The following is a 26,804-nucleotide window of genomic DNA, read 5'->3' on the forward strand; positions in this document are numbered from 1 at the left end:
TTATGCATCCAGGAAGATCAACAAACTCCATGTGGTATAAACTCATAGAGATCCATACTGAAATATATCATAAACTGTCAAAAGATAAAGACAGAATTTTGAAAGCAACACGAGAGAAGCGACTGATCACATACAAAGGATACTCAATATTATTAAAAGCTGTTTTTTTCTTCAGAAAACATAGGGGCAGGAAGGCAATGGATGACATATCCGAAGTACTGAAAGGAAAAAACAACAACAAAATTCTGTCAACCAAAAATTCAATATTCAGACAAACTACCCATCAGAAATGAAGGAAAAATAAAGACACTCCCAGAGAAAGAAAACCAGAATTCTTTGCTAGCAGTCCTGCCCTACAAGAAATACTAAAGAGAGACCTTCAGGCTGAAATGAAATAACACTAAACAATAACTTGAATACACATGAAGCCATCGGTGGTACCAGTAAAGGTAATTATGTAGGTAATTACAAAGGAAGGTATAAATGTATTTTTGGTTTGTAATCCCTCTCTGTGTCATCATTTCAAAGAACAAACTTTTGGCTCACTTCCTTGATGTAGTTCACACAGGACTATGCCCCAAGTTGACACTGAAAATAAGATTTGTGTAATGAGTGAGCTGACTAGATCACCCCCCACCTCTGTCCCTACCATGTTACTACCCTGGGTCAGGCTAACATTCTGGGCTTTGTTCCTAGGATCCTTTGTAGGTGTTTGGTGGGGGCTGATGACATTTGCAATCACAGATGTAGGGTGAATGTGGGCACTGGGAACAGGAGTTTAAAGCAGCCTGAATGAGCCAACTGGCAAAATAAGCATATGAATCCTCATAGGGTAAACAACATGGTGTGGGACACCACAGGGGACCCAGAGAACCCTACAGGACTGCTTTGGAATGGTTGTTGCAGGCTGGGTGCTGCTTCTGATTGGGTGTTAAACAGAATTCTACAGCAAATCTTCCTGCCTCATTTTGCATTTCCACATTACACAAGGAGCACAGTTGTATCAGCAAAAGCACTGATCCACGAGATGGTCATTGATTCTGTCAAAAAACTTTATTTTTTTTAAAGGACTTTATTCATCAGAGAGAGACAGAGAGAGAGAGGCAGAGTCACAGGCAGAGGGAGAAGCAGGCTCCATGCAGGGAGCCCAACACGGGACTCGATCCCTGGTCTCCAGGATCACGCCCTGGGCTGAAGGTGGCGCTAAACCGCTGAGCCACCAGGGCTGCCCTGATTCTGTTAAAAAACTTTAAAAATATTTTCTTTTTTTTTTTTTAAAGATCTTATTTATTCATTCATGAGAGACAGGGGGAAAGAGAGAGAGGCAGAGACACAGGCAGAGGGAGAAGCAGGCTCCATGCAGGGAGCCTGATGTGGGACTCTATCCTGGGTCTTCAGAATCACGCCCTGGGCTGAAGGCGGCACTAAACCGCTGAGCCACCCAGACTGCCCTAAAAATATTTTCTTTAGATGTATAGACCCTCCACCACCACCACCAATCCCTGACATCCTGGAATATTCTCTTAAAAACTAAAGATAGAAGAAACAGAAGAACTAATATAGAGGACAGACCCAATTCGTTTTAAGTCAAAGGTTGGTTTTTGGAGCCCTGAATAACTTTGCTTATTTTCAGTCTGCTTTCGGACAGCCCTAACAGGTCCTGGGCTGCAGGGGGGCTGCCTTGACCACTGCAGGTCCAGAGGGGTTGAGGACAGAGAGAAGAGGCAGTACTGCTGGGGCAGTGGGACCTTAGAAGTTTAATTCAGAGCAGACACCAGAGCTCCAAGTGGAAGGCTGCCATAGGACCAGGGCGACAAACAAACCAGTAGATAGGGGAATAAAATCCCTGTTGAAATTTAGAAATGCTTACAAAATATAAAAAGAAAAGGAAGGGAGGGAGGGAAGAAGGAAGGAAGGAAAGGAAAAAGATGAGACAAATTCTATAACTAAAATTCCTGAAATCCTCTGCTCGTGTACTTAAGTGAAATGTGGTGAGGTGGAAGGTGGTAGCCTTTGCTGGAAACAGCACAGCTCCGGGAGGGAGCCTGAGTCTGGGGTTTACATACCTTGGGCAAGTCATTCAATCATGCCCAGATTCAGCTTCATGAATGCACAGAGAGGGCAAGAGAGAAAAACAGAAGCTTCCTCAGATCTGCCAAAGTCTGGTTCCCAGTGCGCAGCCAGAAGACGGCCAAGAAGTCTGGGCCCTCCAGGGGAGGTCACCACGTAAACACAAGGTGGGATAAAACACGCGTTAACCATGGAACCAAATCTTTCAGTAGTGGGAGGGAGAGAGGAGGGTAAATGAAAGGGGCTGGGGGGGGGGGCGCACTGGCTTTGGCATCAAGGGCAAAAGACAGAATGAGGCAGAAAACCATAATTTCCACAGGCTTCCTGGGACTGAGCCACTGCTGCCCAGTCCCTGCACTTGGACAGGGGGAAGCAATGTTTCCTGGGTCTCCAGGAATGCAGAGTAAGATCACACGGGCGCTGCTCTACTTCCTGCGACAGGAAGGTGGAGGGAGAAGCACAGGCGAATTTCCTGGGTAACGAGGGCTCAGGTGGCCAGCCCACACCACACCCTCACTTTTCCTGGGGACTCCGACTTCCCCTGCTGCCTTCCAGCGGAACTCTTGGTCTGAGATGACGGTCTTCTGAGCTCCGGTCCTTGAGCTGAGTGGGCTCTGCTAAGTGAAATGCGGGGAGGAAAAACCGCCCAGACTTGGTGTGCACCGTAGACCTCTGCAGTGGGGACCCCTGGGTGGCTCGGCGTTGAGCGTCTGCCTTTGGCCCAGGGCGTGATCCCGCACGGGGCTCCCTGCAGGGAGCCTGCTTCTCCCTCTGCCTCTGCCTCTCTCTGTGTTTCTCATGAATAAATAAATAAAATATTTAAAAAATAAATAAAAGTAAACATCCGCAGTGTGGCCTCCTGCAAACATTCCTCCGGGAAGAACTCGATCGTGTTTTCCAGGAGCTGGGGGCTGAGGCCGTCGGGGTCCTCCCGCCGCCCCGGGGCGGTGCCCTCCCGAGGGGTTTCGCCCCGACGTCTGCGGAGCCTCGGGAGCCCCGCTGAGCCGGCCTCGTCTCCCGCGGTCTCTCCTTCCGGGTGGGGAGGGGGGAACCATCGGGTCCGAGGGTCCTCGCCCGCGCGACCGCACTGGTCTGGGGCGGCAGCCCAGGTGCCCCGCGGCCCGGCGGAGCTGTCCCGCCGGGGCCCGCCCCTGCCCCCTGCCCCCTGCCCCAGGCCCTCCGGACGGATGCCCGGCTCGTCCTCGGCGCGGCGCCCGGCCTCCTCGGGGAGCCGCGCGGGCTGGGCGCGCTCCCAGGCGCATTCCTGGCCGGGCAGCCCCCCCGCCCCCCTCCCTCCCTCCCTTCCCCTCCCCTCCCCTCCCGGCCCCGGCCCCGGCCCCGGCCCCCGGGCTGGCGCCTCCCCGCCTGGTCGCGCGGGCTCGTGCGGGCGGCTGCGGAGGCTCGTGGCGGGCGCGCGGCGCACCTGGACCCGGCCCCGGCCCCCGCCGCCCCCGCCCCGGCCCCCGCGGCGTCTCCCCGCCCCCGGCCGAGCGGCTCCCCCGGCAAGATGGTGCCCGGCCGCCCCCGCGCGCTCCTGCTGCTGCTGCTGCTGCTGCTGCTCGCCGGCCCCGCGTCGCGGGCTTCCCAGGTCGGTGCCCGCCGCTCACCTGGGCCGGCCGCTCGGGCCCGGGACGCCGGGCTGGGGGCGCGGCGGCTCTCGGGGTCCCCCCCGCGCCCCCCGGGAGCACCGCTCGGCCCGCGGGTCCCCGGGACGCCCCCGGCCCCGCTAGGGTCGACGGCGTCCCCGCCCCCCGCCGCACACGCCGAGCTCCAACTGCGGTCCCGCCGCCGCCGCCGACGCCCTTGAAGGCGCGCGGCCGGGGAGGTCCCGGGACCCGAGCGCGGGGCCGCCTTTCCCTCCCCACCCGGCGGGCGCCGCACCGCGCCCCCCCCTCGCCGCTCGGGTCGGCCGGAGTCCCGCTGGAGCCCTGCATTGGCCGCGGTCACTCCTGCGCTAGCCGGTAAGAACCGGTGGTCAAAGTGAAGATGAGAACGCAGGTAAAATAACGTCCTCCGAGAGGGGGGCCGTGGAACTGGAATTGCTGAATTCCGCGCCAGCAACCGCCGGCCGCGCTCGGGCCGCGGGACCCCCCCCCCCTCCCGGGATTCCCCCCCCCCCGGGAGCTCCCGGCCCCCCCCCCGGGAATCCCCCCCCCGGAATCCCCCTCCCGGGAGCTCCCGGCCCCGGCCCGTGGCGGGCGTCAGGGCAGTTACAGTAACGCGGGCAGCAGCAAAGCCCGCACGCGCCTCCTGAAAGCCTGATGACTGCCCGGCTCTTTGCTAAGCATCTGCCAAGCCCTTAATTCTCAGCCCTGGGCGCTGAGGACCAGGTCTGTCATCCCCATTTTGCAGAGGAGGGTACCTAAGGCCCAGGGAGACTGTGACTTGAGGCCCCACAGCCAGGAAGGAGTAGAGGAAATTCAGTCGGTCTCCTTGGGTTCCAAACCTTTCGCCTTTCCCGTCGACACGCCTTTACGGTCTAAATTCCTGAACCAGGCAGGCACCCTCTTGGTCACCTGGGAGTCCCTGGGGTGCGGGAAGGGATTCCAGGCCGGGAGACTGCAGTTCAGACCAGAGGTGCGTAGTGGAAGTGCACAAGTGGTCAGGAAAAGAGGCAGTTGATGGGGAAGGGGGCACAGCTGGCAAAGCGTCACACACTTGGTTTCTGCTCAGGAAGCCATCTCAGGGTCTTGATCTCAGGGCCGTGAGATCAGCCTCGGGGGAGTCTCCTGCTCAACACTGAGTCTGCTTAAGATTCTCTCTCCTTCTCCCTCTGCCCCTCCTCCCTTGCACACAGGTGCATGCTGTCTCACAAATCTTTTTTTTTTTTAATTTGTATTTATTTATGATAGTCACACACACAGAGAGAGAGAGAGAGGCAGAGACACAGACAGAGGGAGAAGCAGGCTCCGTGCACCGGGAGCCCGACATGGGATTCGATCCCAGGTCTCCAGGATCGCGCCCTGGGCCAAAGGCAGGCGAGGCGCTAAACCGCTGCGGCACCCAGGGTTCCCAAATCTTTAAAAAATAAAAATAAAATAAAAAAAGCAGGCAACTGCTGGAAGCCACTCAGCAACCAGGCAGCAGAGGCTAGTTCAAGGCCACAGTGAACCCACCAAGAGAGCAAAGTCTCTCCCACCCACTTTGCAGAATACAAAACAGAACAAAACATCAGGTCCAGAGCGGAAGGCCAGAAGCATAGGTGGGCGCATCTAGTCCCAGCCGTCAGAGGATGGACAGGATGCACAAGGAGATGCTGAGGCACCTGCTCTGCCGCGGTCTCACCTTCTGGGGCCTCTTTAGGTAATCTCCAGATTACCGAAAAACAGGTGAGACCCTGGCAGTTCTGAGATGTCTGTGGCTACTACAGAGGCAGAAGAGTGAGCCCTCTCAGGCTCTGGTCCTGGGGGATCTGGGTCCAATCCCTGCCTCCCTGGGCTTTGTGAGGGGGAAATCAGGAGCAAAAGGGATTGTCCAGAGAAGCTGGTTTAAAAATGCTAGTGAAACTGTCCTTCACACAAAGTCTTATGTGTTTGAGGGGTCTCTGCCCCCAACCCCTGCCTGGGGGAGCCTGACAGGTAAACCATAAAGAAGGCCCCAGGAACTTTCCTTACCTGGCTTCTTCTAATCTCTTGGTCCTGCTCAAATAAGCAGAGGCCTTCCCAACACCATGCTAAACGGATCTCCTCCTTGCCTTTGTGCTTCCTATTGTGGTCCTATGAAGGGCTCTGGAATAGGACTGATCACGTTGGTAGTGGTTTCTTTTGGTAGATTTGAGGGTTTTTTGTTTGTTTGTTTTTGTTTTTACATTTTGAGTTTATTGTCTGTCTTCACTACAGGCCTCAGGGCTAGGGATCATATCTGGGGTTTTTAACCAGGGACCACACATCGCAGGAGTTCAGCAGAATGAATGGAGTATAGTCACACTGGTGCTGCTCTGAGCAGGACCAAGCTGGGCAGCCTCTGGGTAAACCTTAGCTGCACATCAGGTCACCTGGGAAGCTTCTAGAAATCTCAGTGCCAGCCACATCCCAGAAAATCTGCTTCAACTTGTCTGGGATGGGGGTCAGGCATCAGGATTTAAAAAAAAATTGTCCCTAGTGATTTTAATCAAGCACATGTATGAGACTCAGTGAAACCCGGTCTTTCTGAGTTAAAAGTGGCAGACCTAGGAGAGGGCCAAGAGCAGGGGAGTTTAGAGTGGGCAAAGGATTGGACTCAGGAGGACCCAAGGTGATATAGCATCCCTGGAGTTGACTTGATCTGAACACAGTGTGACTCTGGGGCTCTTGGACCCGACAGTAAGACCTGCCAGCTGGTGGAGACTCAGCTCATGTCTGGAGAATGAATGGCACCCATGGGACTATGTGCTGCCACACAGGAGATGGACAGGGCACATGACCACCCACGGACCTCTAGCTAGAGGCAGTGGGCATTGCTTGCTGGCAGTGCTGCACAGTGCTGTCCGGGGTTCCTCTGTTTCCCAGGAAATGTGCTTACTTTGTTCTGTCAGGTGAAAACCCACAGGAAATACGATGGGTGTGTGTTTGTGAGTATGTGTGCGCATATCTGTGTGCCCGTGAAGACACACGTGTCTGTGTGAAGGAGTGGTTGTGTTTACTGTGGCCTGTGTATGTGCATGCATATCTATGTGTGTCTTTGTGTGAGTATGAGTGAGTGTGTGTGTGTGTGTGTGTGTGTGTGTGTGTGTTACCGGGTAAGGGGAGGCTGCTGTCTGCAAGGGTCTGGAGCAGTGATCTCTTGATCTCAGTGAATGGAGGGGATGGACAGTATCATCCCCTCTCCTGTGGCCCTCCATGGTTTTTTCCACTTCTGTCCCTCTTGTCAGCACACCTGTCCTGAGTCACTTTGCAGGGTTTTTGTGATTAGCTGAATGGGAGCAGGTGGTCATGGGGAGGGACGGCAGGTTTAGCAATGTGGGGATCCCACAAGTGGGGGCCCTATCTTAAAACTGCTACATACTCTGTGGTCTTTCCACTGGAAGAGAAACAGTTCTGTTGGGGGAGACAAGAACGGGAAACGTGTAACAAACCCCTGCACCTCTTGTCCCCACAAGAGCCCTAGGTGAACAAGGAGGGCAGGGTCTCAGCATCCTTCTTGCCTATGGGGTTATTCAGAAGGCTTCCCCTTCCCGAAAACTTCTCCTTGTGAACAGATGTCACAGGGTTCCAAGTTCCACCGTTAGAAGTTCATTCTTTTGGTTACGGTCTCCCATTTACTTTTTACAGTTTAATGCAAAAAAAAGTTTTTGGTATACATTTCCATGATTTTTTTTCCATGAAACTATATTCCATATGTGGTAACCCCCACCACAGTCGGGATACTGTTCCACTACCCCAGAACCAGTCTGTCCTTCATCACTGTATAGTTTTGTCTTCTCCACAATGTCCTGTAAATGGAATCAACAAATGCATAGCCTTTTGAGTCTGGCTTTCTAAAATTTAGCATAATGCATTTAAGATTCTTCTGTGTTGTTCTGGGTCTGCATAGTTGTTTTTACTAATACTATGACTGAGTCATATCCCGTTGTGCAGATGTACCACAGTCTGTGCGTCGGTTCACCCACTGAATTGAATGACACCTATGGTGTCATTTCGACTTTTTGGCAATTATGAATGGAGCTGCTATTATAAATGATTCCCAAGAGAAATACTCATTTCTCTTGGGCAAATATGTAGAAGTGAGATTGTAGGGTCATATGGCAAATGTATCCTTAACTTTGTAAGAAACTATCAAACTGTATTCCATTTTAGTTGTATCATTTTACATTCCTACCAGCAATGTATAAAAAGACACTGTCATCCTCACCACTTAATATTGTCAAGTTGGTTAGTTTGTTTCCAAGTCATTCTGATAGGTATGCAGTGGCATCTCACTGTGGGTTTTATTTCCATTTCCCCAATGACTATAACATTGAAAATCTTTTCATGTCTTTATTTGCCATGAGTAGTCTACAGGTAAAGTGTCTGTCTGCCTATTTTAAAAATGAATTAATTTCTTATGGTTCAGTTTTGAGTGTTCTTTGTATATTCTCATTGCGAGTCATTTTCAGATAAGCGAACTGCAAATATTTTCTCTCAGTCTGTAGCTTATCTTAATGTCCACCCCAGAGCAAACATTTTAAACTTTGATGAATCTAAACTGATCGGCTTTTTATTTTTATGGATCATGCCTCTGGTGTCAAGTCTGAGAACTCTGCCCAACCTCAGGTCCTGAAATTTCTCTTCTGTGTTTTCTTCTAATTGTTTTTTTTATATATAGTTTTGCATTTTTACATTTAGATCCGTGATCCATTGGAGTTAATGTTCACACAGTGTGAGTTTTATATTGGGGATCACTTTTTGCATGTAGATTTCCAATTGTTCTAATATTGCTTGTTGAGAAAATGCTTGAGTCACCTTTGAATTATCTCAGCAGCTTTAACAAAAATCAATTCATCACACAGGTATGGGACTATTTCTGCCAGTCACACACTATCTTGATTACTGTAATTCTATAGTAAGATTCAAATCAGGGAGATTTTAAGATTTTGTTATTCTTTTCCAAAATTGTTTTGACTATCCTAGTTTCTTTGCCTTTCCATTAAATTTTTAGAATTAGCTTGTCTATTTCTTGTAGACAAGAAATCCTATTGGAATTTTGATTGGGATTACATTAATGCTATTGATTGATTAGGGGTGAATTGGCATCTTAACAATACAGTCTTCCAATTCGTGAACATAATATGTCTTTTTTTTTAAGATTTTATTTATCTATTTGACAGAGAAAGAGAGAGAAAGCACAAGCAGGAGGAGCGGGGGGGTGGGGGGGGGGGGAAGGAGGCTACCCGCTGAGCAGGAAGCCCAATGTGGGCTCCATCCCAGGACCAGGATTATGACCCAAGCTGAAGGCAGACACTTAACGGACTGAGCCACCCAGGTGCCCCAATATGTCCATCCATTTATCTAGATCTTCAATTTCTTTCATCAGCATTTAAAAATTTTCAACATAAATATGCTTTGTCAGATTTATGCCTAAGTATTTCATTTTTGGAATCTTTAAATGGTATTGCTTTGTTAAATTTTCATTTTCAGTGATATATTCCTAGTATATGGAAATTTAATGGACTTTTTCTTTTTTTTTAAAAGATTTTATTTTATTTATTCATGAGAGACATGTAGAGAGAGGCAGAGACACAGGCAGAGGGAGAAGCAGGCTCCACGCAGGGAGCCCGTTGTAGGACTTGATCCCTGGTCTCTAGGATCAGGCCCTGGGCCGAAGGCAGCGCTAAACCGCTGAGCCACCCGGGCTGCCCTAATGGACTTTTTCTATATTGACCCTGTATCCTGTGACATTGTGGAAATCACTTATTAAAGGGTTTTTTTTGTTGTTGATTCTCTCAGATTTTTTTTACATAAACAATTGTGTCATCAGTGAATATGGGCAGTTTTATTCCTTCCTTTCTAATTTATGTGTCATTGGTTTATTTATTTAGCCCTATTACACTGAAACCTCCAGTACTATGTTGAATAGGGAAGTGAACATCCTTGCCTTGTTCTAGAACTTAGGAAGAAAGCATTCAGTTTGCATTTTTTTTAAAGTGTGATGCTACCTATAGGTTTTTGTAGATGCCATTTATCAAATTAAGATTTCCTTCAAATCATAGTTTGACAGAATATTACAAATGGATGTTGAATTTTGTCACATGCTTTTTTCTGCTTCAACTGATATGATCCAAGGGGTTTTCTTCAATTTGTTAAAAAGGTGGATTACCTTAATTGATTTTCTGATTTTGAAAGCAGCCTTGCAGTCCCAGATAATCCTAATTGGTTGTAGTTTTATTCCTCTCTCTCTCTCTCTCTCTCTCTCTCTCTCTCTATATATATATATATATATAAAATTCTGGATTCTCTATATTTCTGCTAATATTGGGTGAGAATTTTTGTCTGTTTTCATGAGGGATATTGATGTATAGTAGGGGTCAGCAAACTATGGCCCCTGGGCCACATCCAGCCCACTGCTGGTCAAATCTGGTGACATCTATTCATTTACATATTTCTGCAGCTACTTTCTGCCCTACAACTGCAGAGTTGAGAGGTGGCAACAGAAACCATATGGGCTTCAAGAAAGAAAATACTCTCTGACCCTCTACAGATAAGTTTGCTGACCCCTGGTCCTGTCTTTGCGGGCTCCTGTTACCAGGGTAGGGCCGGCTTCATAAAGTGAGTGAAGTGTTCCCTTGTCTTCTGTTTTCTGGAAGAGATTGTATAGGATTTGTGTCAGTTCTTGAAATATTTGGTAGAATTTACCAATGAAATCACGTGGGCCTGGAGACTTCTTTTCTAAAAGGTTTTAGCTATGAATTCAGTTTCTTTGACAGATACCGAACTACTTAGGTTAGTTTTCTTCTTTGGGCGAGTTTTGGTAGTTTGTGGCTTTCGGGGGGTGGGGGGTGGGGGAATCGATCTGCAGTCCTCTGCGTCTTGAGGCAGTTGTTTTTGAATGCCCTGGAGGTGACTCCACATTTCTAAACAAGGGATCTCCTGTAATGACAGATAGATAGATACTCTGTTCCTTTGTTAACAGCTGAGCCAAATAGTCTACTATGATTAACTCTGTTTCTTGTGCAACCCTTTGGCCATCCTGAAGTTTTCCCCCTTTGCCCTCAGTCAGATACCTAAGCACGGTGATTTCCAGAAGCTCTTTCCTATTCCAGGTTATGTCAGGGCTGCTTTCCCTTGGAGCCTGTGCTCTCCAGCCGGGCTGACCCTGACTTTGGCTGCCTCCTCCTCGGAGCTGGAGTCTGTGTTTTATAGATCAAACCTCTTCCTCTTTCTTGGCTTACTCCCTGGTTTTTTTGAACGCGTCCCCAGGAAAATGCTGTTTTAATCTGCTATCGTTAGGCATTCCCAAATCACTGGCGTACTGTAGATATTACCCCTTTTCCACGCCGACCGGTTAGAGCAGTCCGGGGAGCACCGTTACCCCGGGCTGCGGATGGGGCACCTGCCGCGCGGGGAAGCGGGCGGCGCGGGAGTCGCGTGGGCAGCGGGGCCACCGGGAGAAGCGAGGGACGCAGCTGCCCCTTCCACTGTCCCTACGGGCTGCGGGGGGTGGGGGCTGGTGGAGGGGTTCCAGGCGGAGATGACCAGACGAGGTGCGGCGGCCAACCCGAGCGCTCCTCCGCCCGCGGCAGAGCGGGGTCAGCTTTCCCAGGTCAGGGGTGAGCACCCAGGCTGCGGGTGCGCCCCTGGGCCCGCCTCGGGCCGCCGCTGGGACGGCTCGCTGCTCCCGTAGGAGCTCGGAGGGAAAGGACACCGCGAGGCATCGGGGGAGTCTGCACGCGATCCTGGGGATGGGCTGGAGCGACAGGCACACGTGAAGCATCCAGACCTGAAATAGGGGTACAGGTATCCCCCACTCTTTGAGAGTCTGCGTTGCGCCACTTCGCTTTTAGGAATGACCTGTTTTCACGATCGGGAGGAAATCCGAAGAGGATTTTCGCTGTTTTTGAAAAACAAGGCGAAAAGCAAAAATGAGCGTTCGGTGTTGGTTTTGCAGCGAGCGGGGGTAGCGGGCGCGGGCGAGAGCGCAGCGAGAGTGGCGCCACCCAGCGCCTTCCCCGGGAACTGCACTCGGCTTCTCGCCTCCGGCCGCCAGAGCTTTACCTGGGGTCCGGGAGCATCTTTGCTCCGTCTGGGAAAGCTCAAAAAAAATGTCCATATAGATGAATTGTAATTGCATCTTTGCTTTACGCCGCCCTGGCTTACAGAAGGTTTCCTAGGAACGCTCAACTTTCAGATGGGAGGGTAGAGGGGTGGGAGAGAATGGACCTGTATTTCACGGAACAAGGACTTGGTGTGCCTCCCATGGCCCAAGGATCCAAACAGACCAGGATCCTGCTTTTGGTTTTAAAAGCAGGAGCTTTGCCCTGGAGCTGAATTTGACAAGCCAGGATGGCAATTGGAGCTAGCCTCAGCTGGGCTGTTCTGTAGATCTGCTCCAGACTCGGCCCCTCTGGGCTGGGACCCCCTTCATCTGTGGGCAACTGCCAGGTTAGTTGGGGCAAGTTGGCCTAGGGGGGCTCATCTGGTGGTCTCTGCTCTGCCCCACACAGCCTCTTATCCTCCAGCAGGCTAGCGTGGCCTTTTCACATGGTGTGGTGGTTGAGGGCTGAAGCTGAGCATAATGCACAGGACTTCTTGAGACCCTGTTCCAGAATGAAGCTGGGATTTGAGGTTTATCCAGGTATGGTGATGCCAGCAGATCAGGAGACAACCGCTATTGAAAACAGTTCCCAAGCAGATGGGGCATGACAGACCTTAGGAGGCCTCAGGAGAGAACAGCAGGCATAGAGAAAGAAGGGAACTTCTAGAAAGCCTATCCTGGGGTTTCTGAGGGAAGGAATGGGTGAGACAGGGTCAGGGGGCTAACCAAGTTGGGACTGACTAGTTTGACTCATTTTAGCAGGATTGAGGTGTAGGGCTTACCTGGTGCCTGACCCCAGGGTTACTGGAGAAAGGGGGAAAAGATTGGGGATCAGGGGGTGTTAGAGCCAGATAAGGCAGGGGGAATGGTTCTGGACAGGTTGGCTTGCATGTCAAAGGTGTGCTGGCAGGTGGGTGCAGGGTGTTGAGCTGTTTGCTACCTCTAGGAATTGGCTAGTCCTGAGAGGGGCAGTCTCTGCCAAGCCAGCAAGGCCCCACATGTCAAAACATCAGACACCGAAACTAGACAACATGGTTCATCTAGATCCAGCCTTGGAACTGGTATATCACTTCCACTACATTCTGTTGGCCAACGCCAGTCACAAGCAAGTCATAAGGCCAGCATAGCCCCGAGAGGTGGGAAAACAGATTTCCTTATGGGAAGAGCGGCACAGTCTCCTTGCAGATGCTGTGGATGCCTGGAGCGGGGGTGGGGGGGGGCTATGGCTGTTTATGCAGACTTTCCCTCACAGTAACCCAGAGGTGTACTCTGCACAGGCACTTGCGTCCAGACAAGTACATGCAGTCTGTGAGGACAGGGGAGAGAAGGGCTTTCCTGGGCATCTCGAGCCTTCTCTAGCCATCTCCTCCTCTTCCTGGCACCTTCAGGAAAGGGACTCAAGTCCTATCTGGGGCTTAATTACAGAGAAGAGTGGAGGCCCCTTTGTTCCCCTTTTTTTTTTCTGGGTCAGGAAAAATGCTTTATTGTTACACTGAGGGCCTCCTCCTTCACAGCTGGGGTCATCGGGGCACTTTCAAGAAGGGCTCGTGTAGGACATCAAACAGCCTCCAGGCCTTCTGGGGCCCCAGGCCTGGACACAAAGCCAGATCTTCCCTCGATGCGATCATGAGCTGTTCCAGAGACCCAAAAGTTGTCAGGAGGGTCTGGCTGTCTGTTTTATTGACTGACTTCACGGTGGTCAGGCATTCAGTCACCCGGGAGACGAAGTCCTGCTCCAGCTTCTCCATCAGGAGGTTGGCCGGCTTCTGCTCATAGGCTTTGTAAGTCTCCAGGTACCGCCCAGCCTCCTCGGGGCTCCAGGCGAGGACCAGGGTGCAGTAGGCCAGGATGCACATCTTAGCCAGCTCCTTGAGGGCCTGCTGAGGATCTTTCACGTCCACCTGGACCAGCAGGACCCGCAGCGCAAAACTCTTCCCCAGGCTCTGCAGCCGCTCGTGGAGGTAGTCCGGGTGGAGATTGTGGTAGCGGAGGCTGAGGAACAGGGCACAGGTGCTCTGGCCCAGCACATAGTCGGGAAGCACGTCACCAAATTCCCAGGGCACATTCCGCACAAACTTCAGCACAGGGTTGCCCCTCTGGCTCCAGCCTTGGGCAGTGGGGACTGACAAAGTGAACAGATGTGGCCCTCTAGGAAAGGAGGACAATGTGACCAGCGGCACCATGCTTTCTTGGGTCGTCTAGAGTCTTTCAGTTGGGAACCAGTGTCCTGCCAGGCCTGCTCACACCAGAGGATCCATCCTCACTGACACAACATGGTTTGATTCCAGGGAGATCAAACCATCTTGGTCTGTGGAACTGCTCCCATCACTGTCTGGGCACCGGCCCATTCTCCATGCCCACCCAGTCCTGCCTCCAGCCAGCTGCCCATGCTCCTGATGTCCCAGGAGGGATGGCCATCACCTGATTGTTGATATAAGCCTGGATGTGTTGCCGGTCATTCCCTTGGTCCCTAGGGACAGTGGCAAGGCTAATGGACTGCTGCCAACCTTCCCAAGGCTTATGCAGCCCTAGGGTCCTGGGGACATCAGGGTAGACTCCCTGGGTGGGTAGAACTTTCTACATCCTTTCCTACCCTTCACCAGAGTCTTCCATGCTTTTCAGTAACTGCCTAGGGCCTATGATTAGGCCATTACATTTCCATGAAACAAAAATAAATTCCCTATACTTTGATAAAACCCAAATCAACCCATTTCCATAAGTAAAATCTATACCTCAAGAAAGTAATCATTTATTTTCCCCATATGTAGGAGAACGTGTGCCCCTCTGGCAGTCTGGGCACCAGGCTCTCCCTGGGGAAGCACCTAAATGGGAAGCAGGGCCCAAGGCACTCATCCCAGGGTTGGGTTTCCAAGTAAGATTGAGATATGACAACTCTTTACATCAAAGACTGAAGAGGCTAGGGGAGAGGCTGGTGGCAGTTCAGGGCACCTAAAAGTCCCCAAGCTGAGTGTTGGCCCCACTTGGCCCTCTGGATTGTCCAGTGACTCAGACATTTCTCTTCATGCTGGAGATTAAAGTACCTCTAGACCCTAAACAGAAGGGGAGGGCACCCTCCAAGCCCAGGAGGAACCCTTTCCTCTGCCCACTGGGGCTGTGTCCCCCATCTCTGCAGGAGGGGCTGAGGTCAGAGAGCATCACCTGTAACTGGGCGCACTGTCCAGGGAGCTGAGGGCATCGATGCTTCCCAGCTTTTCTGAAGGAAGGGAAAGCACCACGGAGTTCTGGGGCAGGAAGGGGTATCTGTAGTTTCAGAGGCAAAAAAGAAACAAAGCTGTTTCCAGAGAAGTACCAGTCATTTACACTGTAGTGAGAAAACAAACAAACAAGTTAGAATCAGCTAAACATGTTAGTTATCACCTCAGGGGCTCCTGTGATTTAGGCTTTTTGTCTGATTGCATGATTCAAGACTGTACTCTCCAAGAAGGGAATCTAACAAGATAATGTGCTCATTCAACAACTATGTCCTGAGAGCCCATCCTGCTGCCAGGTCCGGTACTGTTCTGGGCCTGGGGAGGCAGCAGGGCCCGAGGCAGTATAGCAAGTGGAAAAAACTCACAGTACCTGGTGGGTGTCTGGGCTCCCACTCTTCCTGTCTGAATGCCCTGGGCAAGTTCCTGCTTTTAGTGAATCAGTTTCCGCCCGTGAACAGTGAAAATAGACATACGCATCTCGTAGGATTGTATTAAGGAGAAAATGCACGACATTCAAAGAACGGGTTCATAGTAAATGCTCAGTATGTGGTAGGGGAGGGGAAGCCGAGGCGGGCATAGGCCCTGCTGTCACGTAGCTTACCAAGCAGGGAGAGAAAACCAAGATAAATGTGAAAAGTATCCAAAGGCAGACAACTGAAGTGAGGTGCTGTTTTGAAGGAAGACCAGGAGGCTACTGTATGCTAAGTAAGCAGGTAAGGGGACTTCTCAGTCAAAGTGGAAGGACAGGACCTGACTTCTGAGGACTAGGAGCAGATTTTCTGAGCAGAGGAAATAGCCAGTGCCAAGGCCCTGAGGTAGAAACAAACTTGCTATAGTGTGTGTGGAGAAACACAGAGGCGGTCCAGATACTGGAGTTCACTGGATAGAGGAGGGCGCTCAACCTGGGCACAGTTGGCAGTGGCAGGTCTTGATCACACACAGCTCTGTAGGCAGAGTAATAGCCCCCAAAGATGTGTATGTTCTTACCCCCGAAACCTGGGAATCTCACCCTGATTTCAACCCAGTGAGAGCCATGTCGGACTCCTGATCTACAGAGCTGTAAGATAATAAATGTACATTGTTTTAAGCTGTCAAGTTTATGTTGATTTGTTACAGCAGCAATAGGAAAGGAATACGCTCTCAGCGCCGTGGTGAGGAGTTGGCCTTATTCCCATAGGTGGGGAGCCATTGGTGACACTTAAGCAAGGAAGTGATGCCGTCTGGCCCTGACCTCTGACTTTGGGAAGCAGGATCCTAGGGGAGAGGGTGAGTACATGGGGAGAGTGGGTGGGACAATGCCGTGGGCCAGTGCCCACCCACCCAGAAACACTTGGGACTGTTGGCTAGAGAGTGTAGGAAGATCCGGAGACATAGCACACCTTTCATTTAGCCTTCACCATCATCCAGGCTAGTTATTACTCTTAGAATAATGACTCCCAAGACTCCGAGTCTCCCACCATGCCCAAGCTCAAAGCAGCCATTTTATACGTGCCTTAGCTTTGCGCAGGCTGTCCACGGGGATCAGGCCCTCCCTCCTCAGCCCTCTCTCCTCCCCATCTTTCAAAGTCAACCACAGGAGACACCGTTTTCCAGTAAAACCCAGATGTCAGTTCTCATGACCTAAATCTTGGGTCATGTGTGAACATGCATGCACATGTGTGCCACACACTGAACAACCAACAGCCCAGTGTGAACGTTCCTGGAAGGGTCTATGTGTGTGTCAGGGGACAGCCTGGGGAACTGAGAGGGGTCACCAGCAGATGGGGAGACTTCTCGGAGACCCCTACCCTGGTTCCCATAGGCTGAAGAAAGAGGCAGGACATGCTTTCTGAATGGGTGGGCTAGATGCAGTGTGGCACACAAGGTGGTCACACCATCCACCAACTGAGTGTCCTTTAGCCTCAGCTTCTCTAGCTGTAAAATTAAGATAATGGTACCTGCCTAATAGGGCTGCAAGGAGGACTAACTGAGATGAGGATGGTTCCGTGTTCTGCAGCAGCACCTGACTTGAAGTAGGGGACTCGGTAGATATCTGCAGAATCGTAAATACATGAATGAATGAAAAGACGCACTCTGTTAAATTTTGCATAACATGCCCCATTTCTGCGGTTCTGAGGTCCTCAAGTAGTGGAGAGAGGGGAGGGGAGGCCTGCATACCAGGTGGGCTCCAGCAGGAGACTGCACCTGGTTGTGCAACACAACTCTGTGTGTGTGTGTGTGTGTGTGCACACGCGCATGCATGTGCATGTGTGGGAACTGAGCTCTCCACTGGGCTGGGCATTATGTGTGCTAAAGATAATTCCGATGCTGGTAAGACACAACCAGGTCTGTAGGTGAAGGTAGTGACTGGACAAAAGTTAGCTGGGCAGCAAGCCAGTGAAAGAGTAAGGTGGGTCTGGACAGTGAGATGAACACGATTGTCCCGGCCGCACACTTATTTCATTTCCTCACTCCTTGTTCATCTGTGAGGTGGTTTGTTGGTTCATCTATTGCGAACGCAGATCCTATGCTCAGTGATGAGGATTCCAAGTTGTCCACAACTTGTTTTCTGCTCTCACACATGCAAATCAGCCAGGGTAGAGGTGGGCTGGGAGGGTGTCCGGATGGTGGCCGTCAAGGCCAGCAGGGGGCCGGGTTTAAACTGAGAGGAGTCAGGAGATGGCCAGAGCTGGCACTCCAAGGATCCCTCTCTAAAGTAGACCCTGCCATCCCATCACATTAGGGTCTGGAGAAAGCATGCTGGGCTTTAAATTCTGGATGTGTCACCGTAGCCAAGTGACCACTTGGCTTCCTTACCTATAAAGTGGGCATAATAATGTGTCCACATTCTGGCGTTGTTGTGAGCATCTAACAAGTTACTTGGTGACATAGCTGGGTCTAGGCTCCCTCTGTTGTCATCGCCCATGTGGTCATTGTAAAAGATACACAAAAAGGGGGATTGGGGTGTAAATACAGAATTAGAGACAGCTAGCATAAAAACCCCAAATGCCCTGAGTACCCCAGTGGTCCAGAGCCCCAAAAGGAGACTCTAGCTGACGGACTGTGGTGGCTAATTTTATGTATACACTTGACTAGGCCATGGCACACAAATATTTGGTCAAACACCTAGAATCTAGATTTTGCTGTGAAGGTATTTTTTTTTTTTTAAGATGTGATTAGCATCAAACCAGTAGACTTTGAGTACAGCAGATTGCCTTTCATAATGTGGGTGGGCCCCATCCAAAGGACCAGGATCCCCCAAAATGGAGGGAAGTCTGTTTCCAAACTGCCTTTGGATTCAAGCTACATCAGCTCTTCCCTGGGTCTTCAGCCTGCCACATGCTTTGCAGATTTTGACTTCTCAGCCCCCATAATTGCATGAGCCAGTTCCTTAAAATAAATCTGCCTCTTATCCTCTGTCTCTCTCAATAGGATGTGTACGTATACAACATGCATTCTGCTGGTTCTGTTTCTCTAGAGAACCCCGATTAATACAAGGGCCTCAGTCAAATCCCCAGGCAATTTCTCTCATTTCCCCCCAGAAGCATCCACTTTCACTCCGCTTCCTGAGTCCTGGGTAGAGGTCACTGGGATGAAGTTGAAGGAGTTCTAACTCGCTTCTGACTTGGCCTAAAATTAAAATAACTTCTGGAGAAAAAAAAACATGCACGAATCCGACATGACTCAGACGCGGAGGGCTTCAAGCCTTGGCTAGCAGGCACACATTTGGCAAGTGTGCTCTGTCCTTTCCTAGACCTAAAGGCATCAAAACATCTGTGTTCCCATTAACAAAATGCTGACATGACACATAGCTGTGGCTTAGAAGAAACCAGCTCAAGAGACAGCCCCTCTGAAGTCTGAGGGGTCATCCGTGGCCACCTGAAGGGGTCTCGAGGCACTACTGTCACCGAGGTGGCTCTCGGGAATTGTCACTGTATCAAGACTGCCACTGTAAGAAAGACCATCAAGCCAGGTCATGTGAGAAAAAAAGCTTCAAGGACCACCCCCCCCCCCCGAATCGTGCACACCCCTGGAGTTTTCACCCATGCCCTGAGGTGCCTTGAGAGCTGGCTCTGAGGCTTGAATTTCATTTATAAATTGAACCCAAGTGGCCAGAAGGCCTGGATGTAGTGACAGGGGTGGCAGACCTACTGGGTTCTGGCATGGTGACAGGGTGAGCTGAGGTAGGGGGCACATAACGTCTTTGTCTTTGTCCATCCCTGGCCAGCCCAGCAGGTAGGGTCTTGAGGTATAAAATGGCTCTGGAGGCCCACTCTACCGGGACACTGGTTAGTCTCAGAGAAAGGGGAGTGTTGTAAGTGCTGAGGAGTGTCCGTTAGATCCTCCAGAGTAAATACTGTGAGAGAATGGGTTGGGGGGAAGGTGCGCAAGATTTTCCCGGGGGTGGCAGGATGTGTGGAGCATAGTTCTGTGGCTGCATTACCTCCAAGAGCCTTTGGACCAGTGCCTCTACCCTCCCAGCTCTCGGTACTGGCCCGTGTGTTCCAGAACCGTCTATGCCACCTCCACCCCGCTGGGGAGCAGCTAGGTGGGGTGACTTCTGCTGCTACTTCTTTCACTGGCTCACGTCCTCTCTGCAAACACTGCCATCCGCACTGGGTGACATGAGGTGCCTCCCCTTTGAGGGGTTTGATCACAGACACCGTAAATCCTGGTGTTTTCCCCTCAAAGATGGAAGAGGTTCACCGCATGTCTCTTCCTGGTTCCATTTCAAAGAAGGTTATTAACTCCAAGAAATGGAAACTATTTTTCGTTATTTATTGTCAGTGGCATAAGCCAGGCGCGGGGCCAGGTTTAGAAGGGGATGGAAACTTAGACCAGTGGAGGGGATCTTTTCAAGAAAAATATTAAAAAGGAACTCCCCTCTTCAGCCTCCGGGGTCTGCCCATCCCTCCCTGCAGGAGCGCTCACCTCGCCAGCCCCATCCGGATTTGACTTGACCTCGCCCGGCGTGGCTGCTGTGCGCCTTCCCAGCCTTCCCACCGGAATGGCAGATTGGCTGTGAAGCGGCACGTGGGGCCTGCCGTGGGTTTACAGTTGGGGTCTGGGACTATGAGCTGGGTAGGGGTGGCCCCAAGCCAGCCTTCGCTGTGGCGGGGCCAGGCTGCGGTGTAGGTTGGGGACCCTGGGGGTTGGGCCTGCTTCCCCCTCAGGCTGACCTTGCCAAGGGCCACGTTTACAGAGAGGAAATGACTCTTTCCAGGCCACTGCTCCTCAGTGGCCCAGGTCAGGGGAGGGTAGTGGGTGTGGGAGAGGAGGGGGGCTGATGATTGGAGCCCGTTCCCCAGACAGAAAGGAGCACAGGGGCCAGAAGTGAAGTGGAGGCCCAGGGTCCTACAAGTTGCTGTGCTTGTTGACAGGGAAACGATGCCACGCTCCAGTGTGGAGAAGAAAGAGCAATCTAGAACCTGCATTCTGTGGTCCAGGGTCTGCAAGATGATACTTGTCTGTGTGTGCCTTTGTGTCTAATCCAAAAGCTAAAAACAAACAAAAAGTTAACAGTGGTTGTCTTTGGTCATGGGACTTGTTCTTTGTTTTGATGTGTTTTCAGGATTTTGAATTGCTTGGCCAGGAGTAATGCTTTATTTTTATGATCAAGCAAGAGGCTGAAGCTTTCTCAGTTTGGAAAGGGGAAGCACGTACCTCCTTAGTCCCATCCAATGACCCGTTTTGTTCCCATAACGCAGACCTCTTGAGCACCTGACTTGGTCTGTGAGGACTCCAGCTTCAGCACCCAGCTCTGCAGATGAACCCAGTTAATGCCTGTGCCAAAGTCCCACTCCAGGTGACACATTCTGAGCATGGCTCTCAAAGGATCCATTTCAAGCACTTTGGGATCAAGAAGGATCCCGTATTAGTAGCAACTGCCATACAGGCCCATCAAACCTCATGTCAAAAGGCAATAATTTTCTGCTTTCCCTGGCACCCTGGCCCTGACCCCGGCATGCTGGCTTACCAAGATCACAAGGATCTTTCTTTCTTTCTTTCTCTCTCTCTCTCTCTCTCTCTTTCTTTCTTTCTTTCTTTCTTTCTTTCTTTCTTTCTTTCTTTCTTTCTATCTTAGGAACTTTATTTCTTTTATTTTTTCCAGTTTTATTGAGATATAATTGATATATATTGATATACATATACATATTTGTATACATATATATTGACATATATATGTATATGTTGCGAAACAATCGCCACAGTACAATTAGTTGACATTAGCTCACATAATAACAAGTTGTTTTTCTCTTGTAATGGGAACTTTTAAGATCTACTCTCTTAGCAACTTTCAAATGTACAATACATGCTGTTAACTAGAGCCACTATGCTGTACATCACATCCCCAGAACTTATTTATCTTATAACTGGTATTTTGTTCCTTTTGACCTTCTTCATGCATTTCCTCCATGCACCAACCCCTCAACTCAGGCAACTGCCAATCTGTTTGCTATAGCTTTGGGTTTGGTATTTTAGATTTTACATATAAGTGAGTTCATGTAGCATCTGTCTTTCTGGGTCTGACTTATTTGAAGGTCTACCCATATTGTCTCAAATAGAAAGATTTTCTTCTTTTTTATGTCAGAGTAATATTGCACTGTTTATGTATACCACATTTTTAAAAACTTTTCATCCATTGGTGGGCATGAGGTTACTTCCAAGCTAATGTGAATAATGCTGCAACAAATATGAAGGTGCTGATGACTTTCCGAGAGAATGGTTTTGTTTCCCTTGAATATATGCCCAGAAGTAGAATTGCTGGATGATATGATAGTTTCATTTTTAAGTTTTTTAAGGGATCTTAATACTGTTTTCCATAGTGGCTACACCAATTTTCATTTCCTCCAACAGTGCATGAAGGTTCCCTTTTCTCCACATCTTCTCCAACACTTGTTATTTCTTGTCCTTTTGATGCTAGCCTTCTAACAGGTGTGAGGTGGGCTCATTGTAGTTTTGATTTGCATTTCCCTGATGAAATGTGATGTTGTGCATCTTTTTATGTGCCTGTTGGCCATTTGTATGTCTTTTTTTGGAAAAATATCTATTCAGTTCCTCTGCCCATTTTTAATTAGTTTTTTTTTTTTTTTGCTATAGAATTAGATGAGTTTTTTACATATTTTGGATATTAATCCCTTATCAGATATATAATTTGCAAATATTTTCTCCCATTCTGTAGGTTGCCTTTTCATCTTGTTGGTGGTTTTCTTTGCTGTGCTGGAGCTTTTTTAGTTTAATGTAGTCCTGCTTGTTTATTTTCCCTTTTGTTGCCTTTGCTTTTGGCGTCAAATCCAAAAAATCATTGCCAAAAATGATGTCAAGGAGCTTATTCCCGCTGTTGTCTTCTAGGAGTTTTATGGTTTCAGGTCTTATGTTCAAGTCTTTAATCCAGTTTGAGTGAGTTCTTGTGTATGGTATCAGATAGAGGTTCAGTTTCATTCTTTTGCATGTGGCTGTCCAGTTTTCCCAACAACTCATTTATTGAAGAGACTGTTCTTTTCCCATTGGGTGTTTTTACCTCCTTCGTCATAAATTGATTGACCGTAAGTGTATGGGTTTACTTCTGGGCTTACAAAGTTCTTTCTTATACCTTCTTTGTTCTGTCAGCTTCACCCCAGTGAAATGGAAGGCAGGGATGGGCCAGGGTTTTGAGACTTTCCCTCTGTAAGTCTGCCTGAAGCCCTGCCATCGCCCTCCCGACCTGGGATGCAGCCCCACTGTGCTTGGTCTTGAAGGTTTTTCCATTGTGCCCGGCCAGGTGAGCACATCTCATCTGTAATGAGCCTTGAGAGGCTGGTGCCTATTGTCCACTGTGCAGGTGCTGGGAAGGGCTCCAGAAAGTGCCACTAGAAGCAGAAGACAGCTGTGCTTGGACCCAGGAGCCAGTTAGACATACTTGGCAGCTCAGTGACCAAGCAGAACCTAGGCCTCTTTTCCGCCACATACTCTGACCTTCTTTCTTTACTTACTGGAGCCCCATGGCACCACCCTCATGGCACCAATCCCCTTGACATTGCTCTCCTCTTCCCTACTTCAAAATGTAGCCCTTCCATGTCCCCTAGAGCAGCTGTGGCCCAGCGAACCCTCTCCCAGCTGTCAAGACCCTGGACACCTGTACAAAAGCAGGGCAGCTGTTCACCTGGCTCAATGTGCTCGGGGATGTTTCCTCCACTCCCTCCCCACCTCCACCCCCACAACCCTACTCCCTCACTCGAAACTTGCACAAGAGTCTGAATTGCACTCCTGTGGGATATTTTGCTTGGGTCATAGAGTTATCAATTGCTAGTACAAATTGATCGGTCAGACCATTCACCACACAGTGATGTGTGAAGAACAGATGAGACAGGGCATGAGAGTCCACTGGGACACATGCAGTCGAGGGGCCTGGGACTTGGGGCTGGTGACTCTAGGATGGAGGTCACCAGGCTTCCCATTTTGGTTCTATCACTCCTAAGCTGCATGATTTAGGGAATGTTGCTTGACTTTCAGCCCATATGTTTTCTTTTCCTTTTTTTTTTTTTTTTGAAGATTTTATTTATTTATTTGACAGAGAGAGATGGAGATAGAGAGAGAGAATAGCACAGGCAGGAGGAGAGCTGCAGCAGGAGAGGGAGAAGCTGACTCTTCAGTGAGCTGGGAGCCCTATGCGGGGCTCACTCCCAGGACGCTGGGATCATGACCTGGGTGGATGGCAGACACTTACCCAACTGAGCCACCCAGGCACCCCAGCCTGTATATTTTCATCTATGAAAGAGAGGCAGTCCCAGGCCTTCATAGGGTTGCTACCAAGTAGTCTCTGAATCAGAATTAGCTTTGTAAACTGTGAGGAACTTCACGAATGCAAATTACACACAAGTCACGCAGCCATCTATAAAAGCAGCTCCTAATCATGTCTAGGCCTTTGGGCTGAGATCGAGCGTATAAGCAGCAGCAGCTTATACGAGAAGGGAGTGGATGTGTTGTGGGGAATCAGGTCTGGGTGAGATGGCTGTGCGGTGCTGGGCAGGTAGGGGATTGCAGGAGGTCACTGCCCGGGGACCCCAGAACCTGCATGGGAAGGACCACAATGGGGGAGAAAGAAGGAAAACAAACAAAACTTCCCTTCCCAGCAGTTGCATTTGGGGCTAGGCCCAGTCAGGCCATGGTAGGGTGGAGGCCAAGGAGCCCCCATGGATTAACGAGTTCCAGGGGCAACTGGGGATTCAGCTGTGTCAAAAGCATCCATTGAACCAGGCCAGTGAGTCATCTGTTTGGTGAAATCCCCAAGGTGCAGCGGCCTGGCAGCCTCCCCGGGAGCAGCGGCCGTGGCTCTGTCTCCACCGTGGCGGCAGCGCTCCACTGGCGAGGCTGGAAGCCAACCAGCCTGCGGCGGCCACATGACTTCCAGCTGCCCTGCTGCCTTTTTGAAAATTTTTTTAAATTATAAAAACCAGTACTCATTGTACAAAAAAATAAAATAAAATAAAAATTAGGTACAAAAAAATAAAATTAAAAAATGATCCATAAGCCACTCCCTGGAGATAACCTTCATTATCTCCTTGATGCTCTCCTTTGTTCTGTGCAGGTCACGCGAGTCAGGTTAGACAAGGCTATGCCGAGGTAACACACAGCTCCCAGGGGACGGCCCCCAAGGCCAAGGGCCTACTGTGTTCACCCCCTCCTTTACTCCTTTTTATGTGCTGGCTCTCAAAGGTAACTGAGACTGGAAAGCTTGAGATGTTTATCCCTAAGTGTGATGCTGGGTGTTGATTGAAGTGAGACAGTCTATCATGATAAATAAACACGTGCCACCTTTTTCTATTTCTTAAGCTTTTTAGAGACCATCGAACTGGGTGTTGACTTTCACTGAACTCTTTAACTCTACTGAGTTTCTTTTGTCTTTGCCTTGGTGCATTTTTAAAAAGGTACAGGAAGCATAGAGTGTTCCTGTTTTGCCTGTTTTATACATTTTGTCATCTATCTGTTTTCAACAATGTTCACAGGAGAAAGAAAGAACAAGGTCACCAAGCCCAGATTTCAGAGCATTGATTCAGAGTGAAGAATGAGGGAGTCCTTTGAAGGAACAGACTACTGACTGTAAGGCCCTTGGCGTTGAAATAACTGCTCAACCACCCGATTGTTTAGAATCATCAGTTCTGCCCTTTGCTCCAAAAAGCAGGAGTTTTGTTTTTGTCGAGAAGCGAACTGGCGCTGTGATCTGTGTGCTCGGGGCCTCCGCCTGGTGACCCAGCTCAGCACCAGATGTCGGGGAGTCTTGTGAGGCCACCCTCGCTCATGTTGTGCTTAGGGAGCCGCCTTGCCATTTGGGGCCTAGAGGCCTCAGTAGGACCTACAGGTGACCTCTCAGAAGCTGAGAGTGAGAGTGTGGCACTGAGGTGGCCGCTGCAATGGTGACACCGATTCTCTCTCCCCCGCAGAACTGTTTCAACAAACAGCAGCTCCTCGCGGCCATCCGCCAGCTGCAGCAGGTGCTCAAGGGCCAGGAGACCCGCTTCGCCGAGGGCATCCGCAACATGAAGAGCCGGCTGGCCGCACTGCACAGCTCCGTGAACAGAGTGGGCCCGGGCGCCCCCCCAGGTAAGGTCCCCCCATCTGTACCACTGGGGCCGCAGCACACCCAGGCCCTTCCCCTGTGGGTTCCCTGCCCATCCCACCTGCATGCCTCATCCTGTCCTGAGGCAGGTCCCCAGGCCTTTCCCTGCCTCCTGCAAGGGGCCCATTTTCACAGCCTGGTTAGTAGGGAGCACAACGCAGTGAGTATGTCAAAAAAGCATCTGTGGGCTCTCCTCTCTCTTTTTTTTTTTTTTTTTTTAATTTTTATTTATTTGTGATAGTCATAGAGAGAGAGAGAGAATGAGGCAGAGACAGTCAGAGGGAGAAGCAGGCTCCATGCACCGGGAGCCCGACGTGGGATTCGATCCCGGGTCTCCAGGATCGTGCCCTGGGCCAAAGGCAGGCGCCAAACCGCTGCGCCACCCAGGGATCCCATGGGCTCTCCTCTCTATCATCTGAATGTCACCCACTTCCTCTCAGACCTGTTCATTCTAGGCTTGGTAACTCCCTCATCCACCTGTCATCATTGTAGAACTGTCCAAAAGCAGGGCTTTTAGAGCATGAGCTGCTTTCCCCTGCCCTGTCCTCACCCAGGTAGACTCCAGGTGGTTCCTTTTTTTTTTTTTTCCTAACAGTTTTAAGTTCACAGCAAAACGATGGAAATCACAGAGAGTTCGGTCCCCAAACACACACTTGACCTCCCCTCCATCAACATCCCACACCAGTGTGCCATGCCCTCTACGACCCATGAAACAACACTGGCTCCAGTTTTTCAGGCATGATAGCTAGTCCTCTGACGTGAGTCCCCCATTGGTGGTGGATGCGGTGGGGGATGCTGCTGAGGGCAAGTCCCATTCAGTGAGGTTCCAGTAGCCCCGCAGACTCCCTCCCCAGAGCGTAGGATTCTGACTGACCCTGGGTGTTTCCCTGGTGGTCCCAGTAAGAGCTTTCACTATGGAGCCATTGGATGGGTTTCCAGTGGATTTCTTTTGGCCGCTCCTCAGGGTGGTAGAGGGTCGGGGGGCACTCATCATGTTTGCTCTAAGTCATGAACCTGTGGCACATCTGATGTCATTTACTCACTTGAGACACAGTAAGGGCCCTCTCTGTTGTGTGAGATGAAGTTTCCTGGGAAAGGCATTGGATTTCCTACATTTTCAGAGAGTGTGGTAGCAGATCCAGAGCCTCCCCAGCACTGAGTCTGCGGTTGTTTTCCTTGGCTATACAGGTGCAGAGCTAGACCTGCCTGCCAAGGTCCTCATGCTTTCCAAGGCACCG

The 26,804-nt window shown here is 50.2% G+C and overlaps 2 protein-coding genes across 6 annotated transcripts in view; one reads left to right on the plus strand and one right to left on the minus strand.

Moving 5' to 3' along the window:
- Nucleotides 1-3,540: 3,540 nt before the first annotated feature.
- FBLN7 (fibulin 7) overlaps nucleotides 3,541-26,804 on the plus strand; it is a 48,564-nt gene continuing 25,300 nt past the window's right edge. For 2 of the 5 annotated variants that reach the window (XM_038561457.1, XM_038561459.1), the window contains exons 1-2: nucleotides 3,541-3,658; nucleotides 25,391-25,550. In XM_038561457.1, coding sequence (XP_038417385.1) covers nucleotides 3,578-3,658; nucleotides 25,391-25,550 — 241 coding nt within the window. In that variant the 5' untranslated portion in view covers nucleotides 3,541-3,577. Of the gene's footprint in view, nucleotides 3,659-4,041; nucleotides 4,069-4,339; nucleotides 4,401-5,220; nucleotides 5,400-24,955; nucleotides 25,050-25,390; nucleotides 25,551-26,804 lie in introns of those variants that run through there. The other 3 variants (XM_038561460.1, XM_038561462.1, XM_038561458.1) reach the window with 3 other exon arrangements.
- LOC483061 (DNA excision repair protein ERCC-1-like) lies at nucleotides 13,243-13,976 on the minus strand. Its single transcript, XM_038561463.1, has one exon. The coding sequence runs from the start codon at nucleotides 13,959-13,961 to the stop codon at nucleotides 13,299-13,301; it is 663 nt and encodes a 220-aa protein (XP_038417391.1). The 5' UTR covers nucleotides 13,962-13,976; the 3' UTR covers nucleotides 13,243-13,298.

The sequence above is a fragment of the Canis lupus genome, chromosome 17 (assembly GCF_011100685.1).
Source record: "Canis lupus familiaris isolate Mischka breed German Shepherd chromosome 17, alternate assembly UU_Cfam_GSD_1.0, whole genome shotgun sequence".
Taxonomy (NCBI): domain Eukaryota; kingdom Metazoa; phylum Chordata; class Mammalia; order Carnivora; family Canidae; genus Canis; species Canis lupus.

Bases quoted from the DNA above. Each gene is read 5' to 3' on its own strand.
- LOC483061 (XM_038561463.1), bottom strand. From the start codon at position 13,961: ATGGTGCCGCTGGTCACATTGTCCTCCTTTCCTAGAGGGCCACATCTG.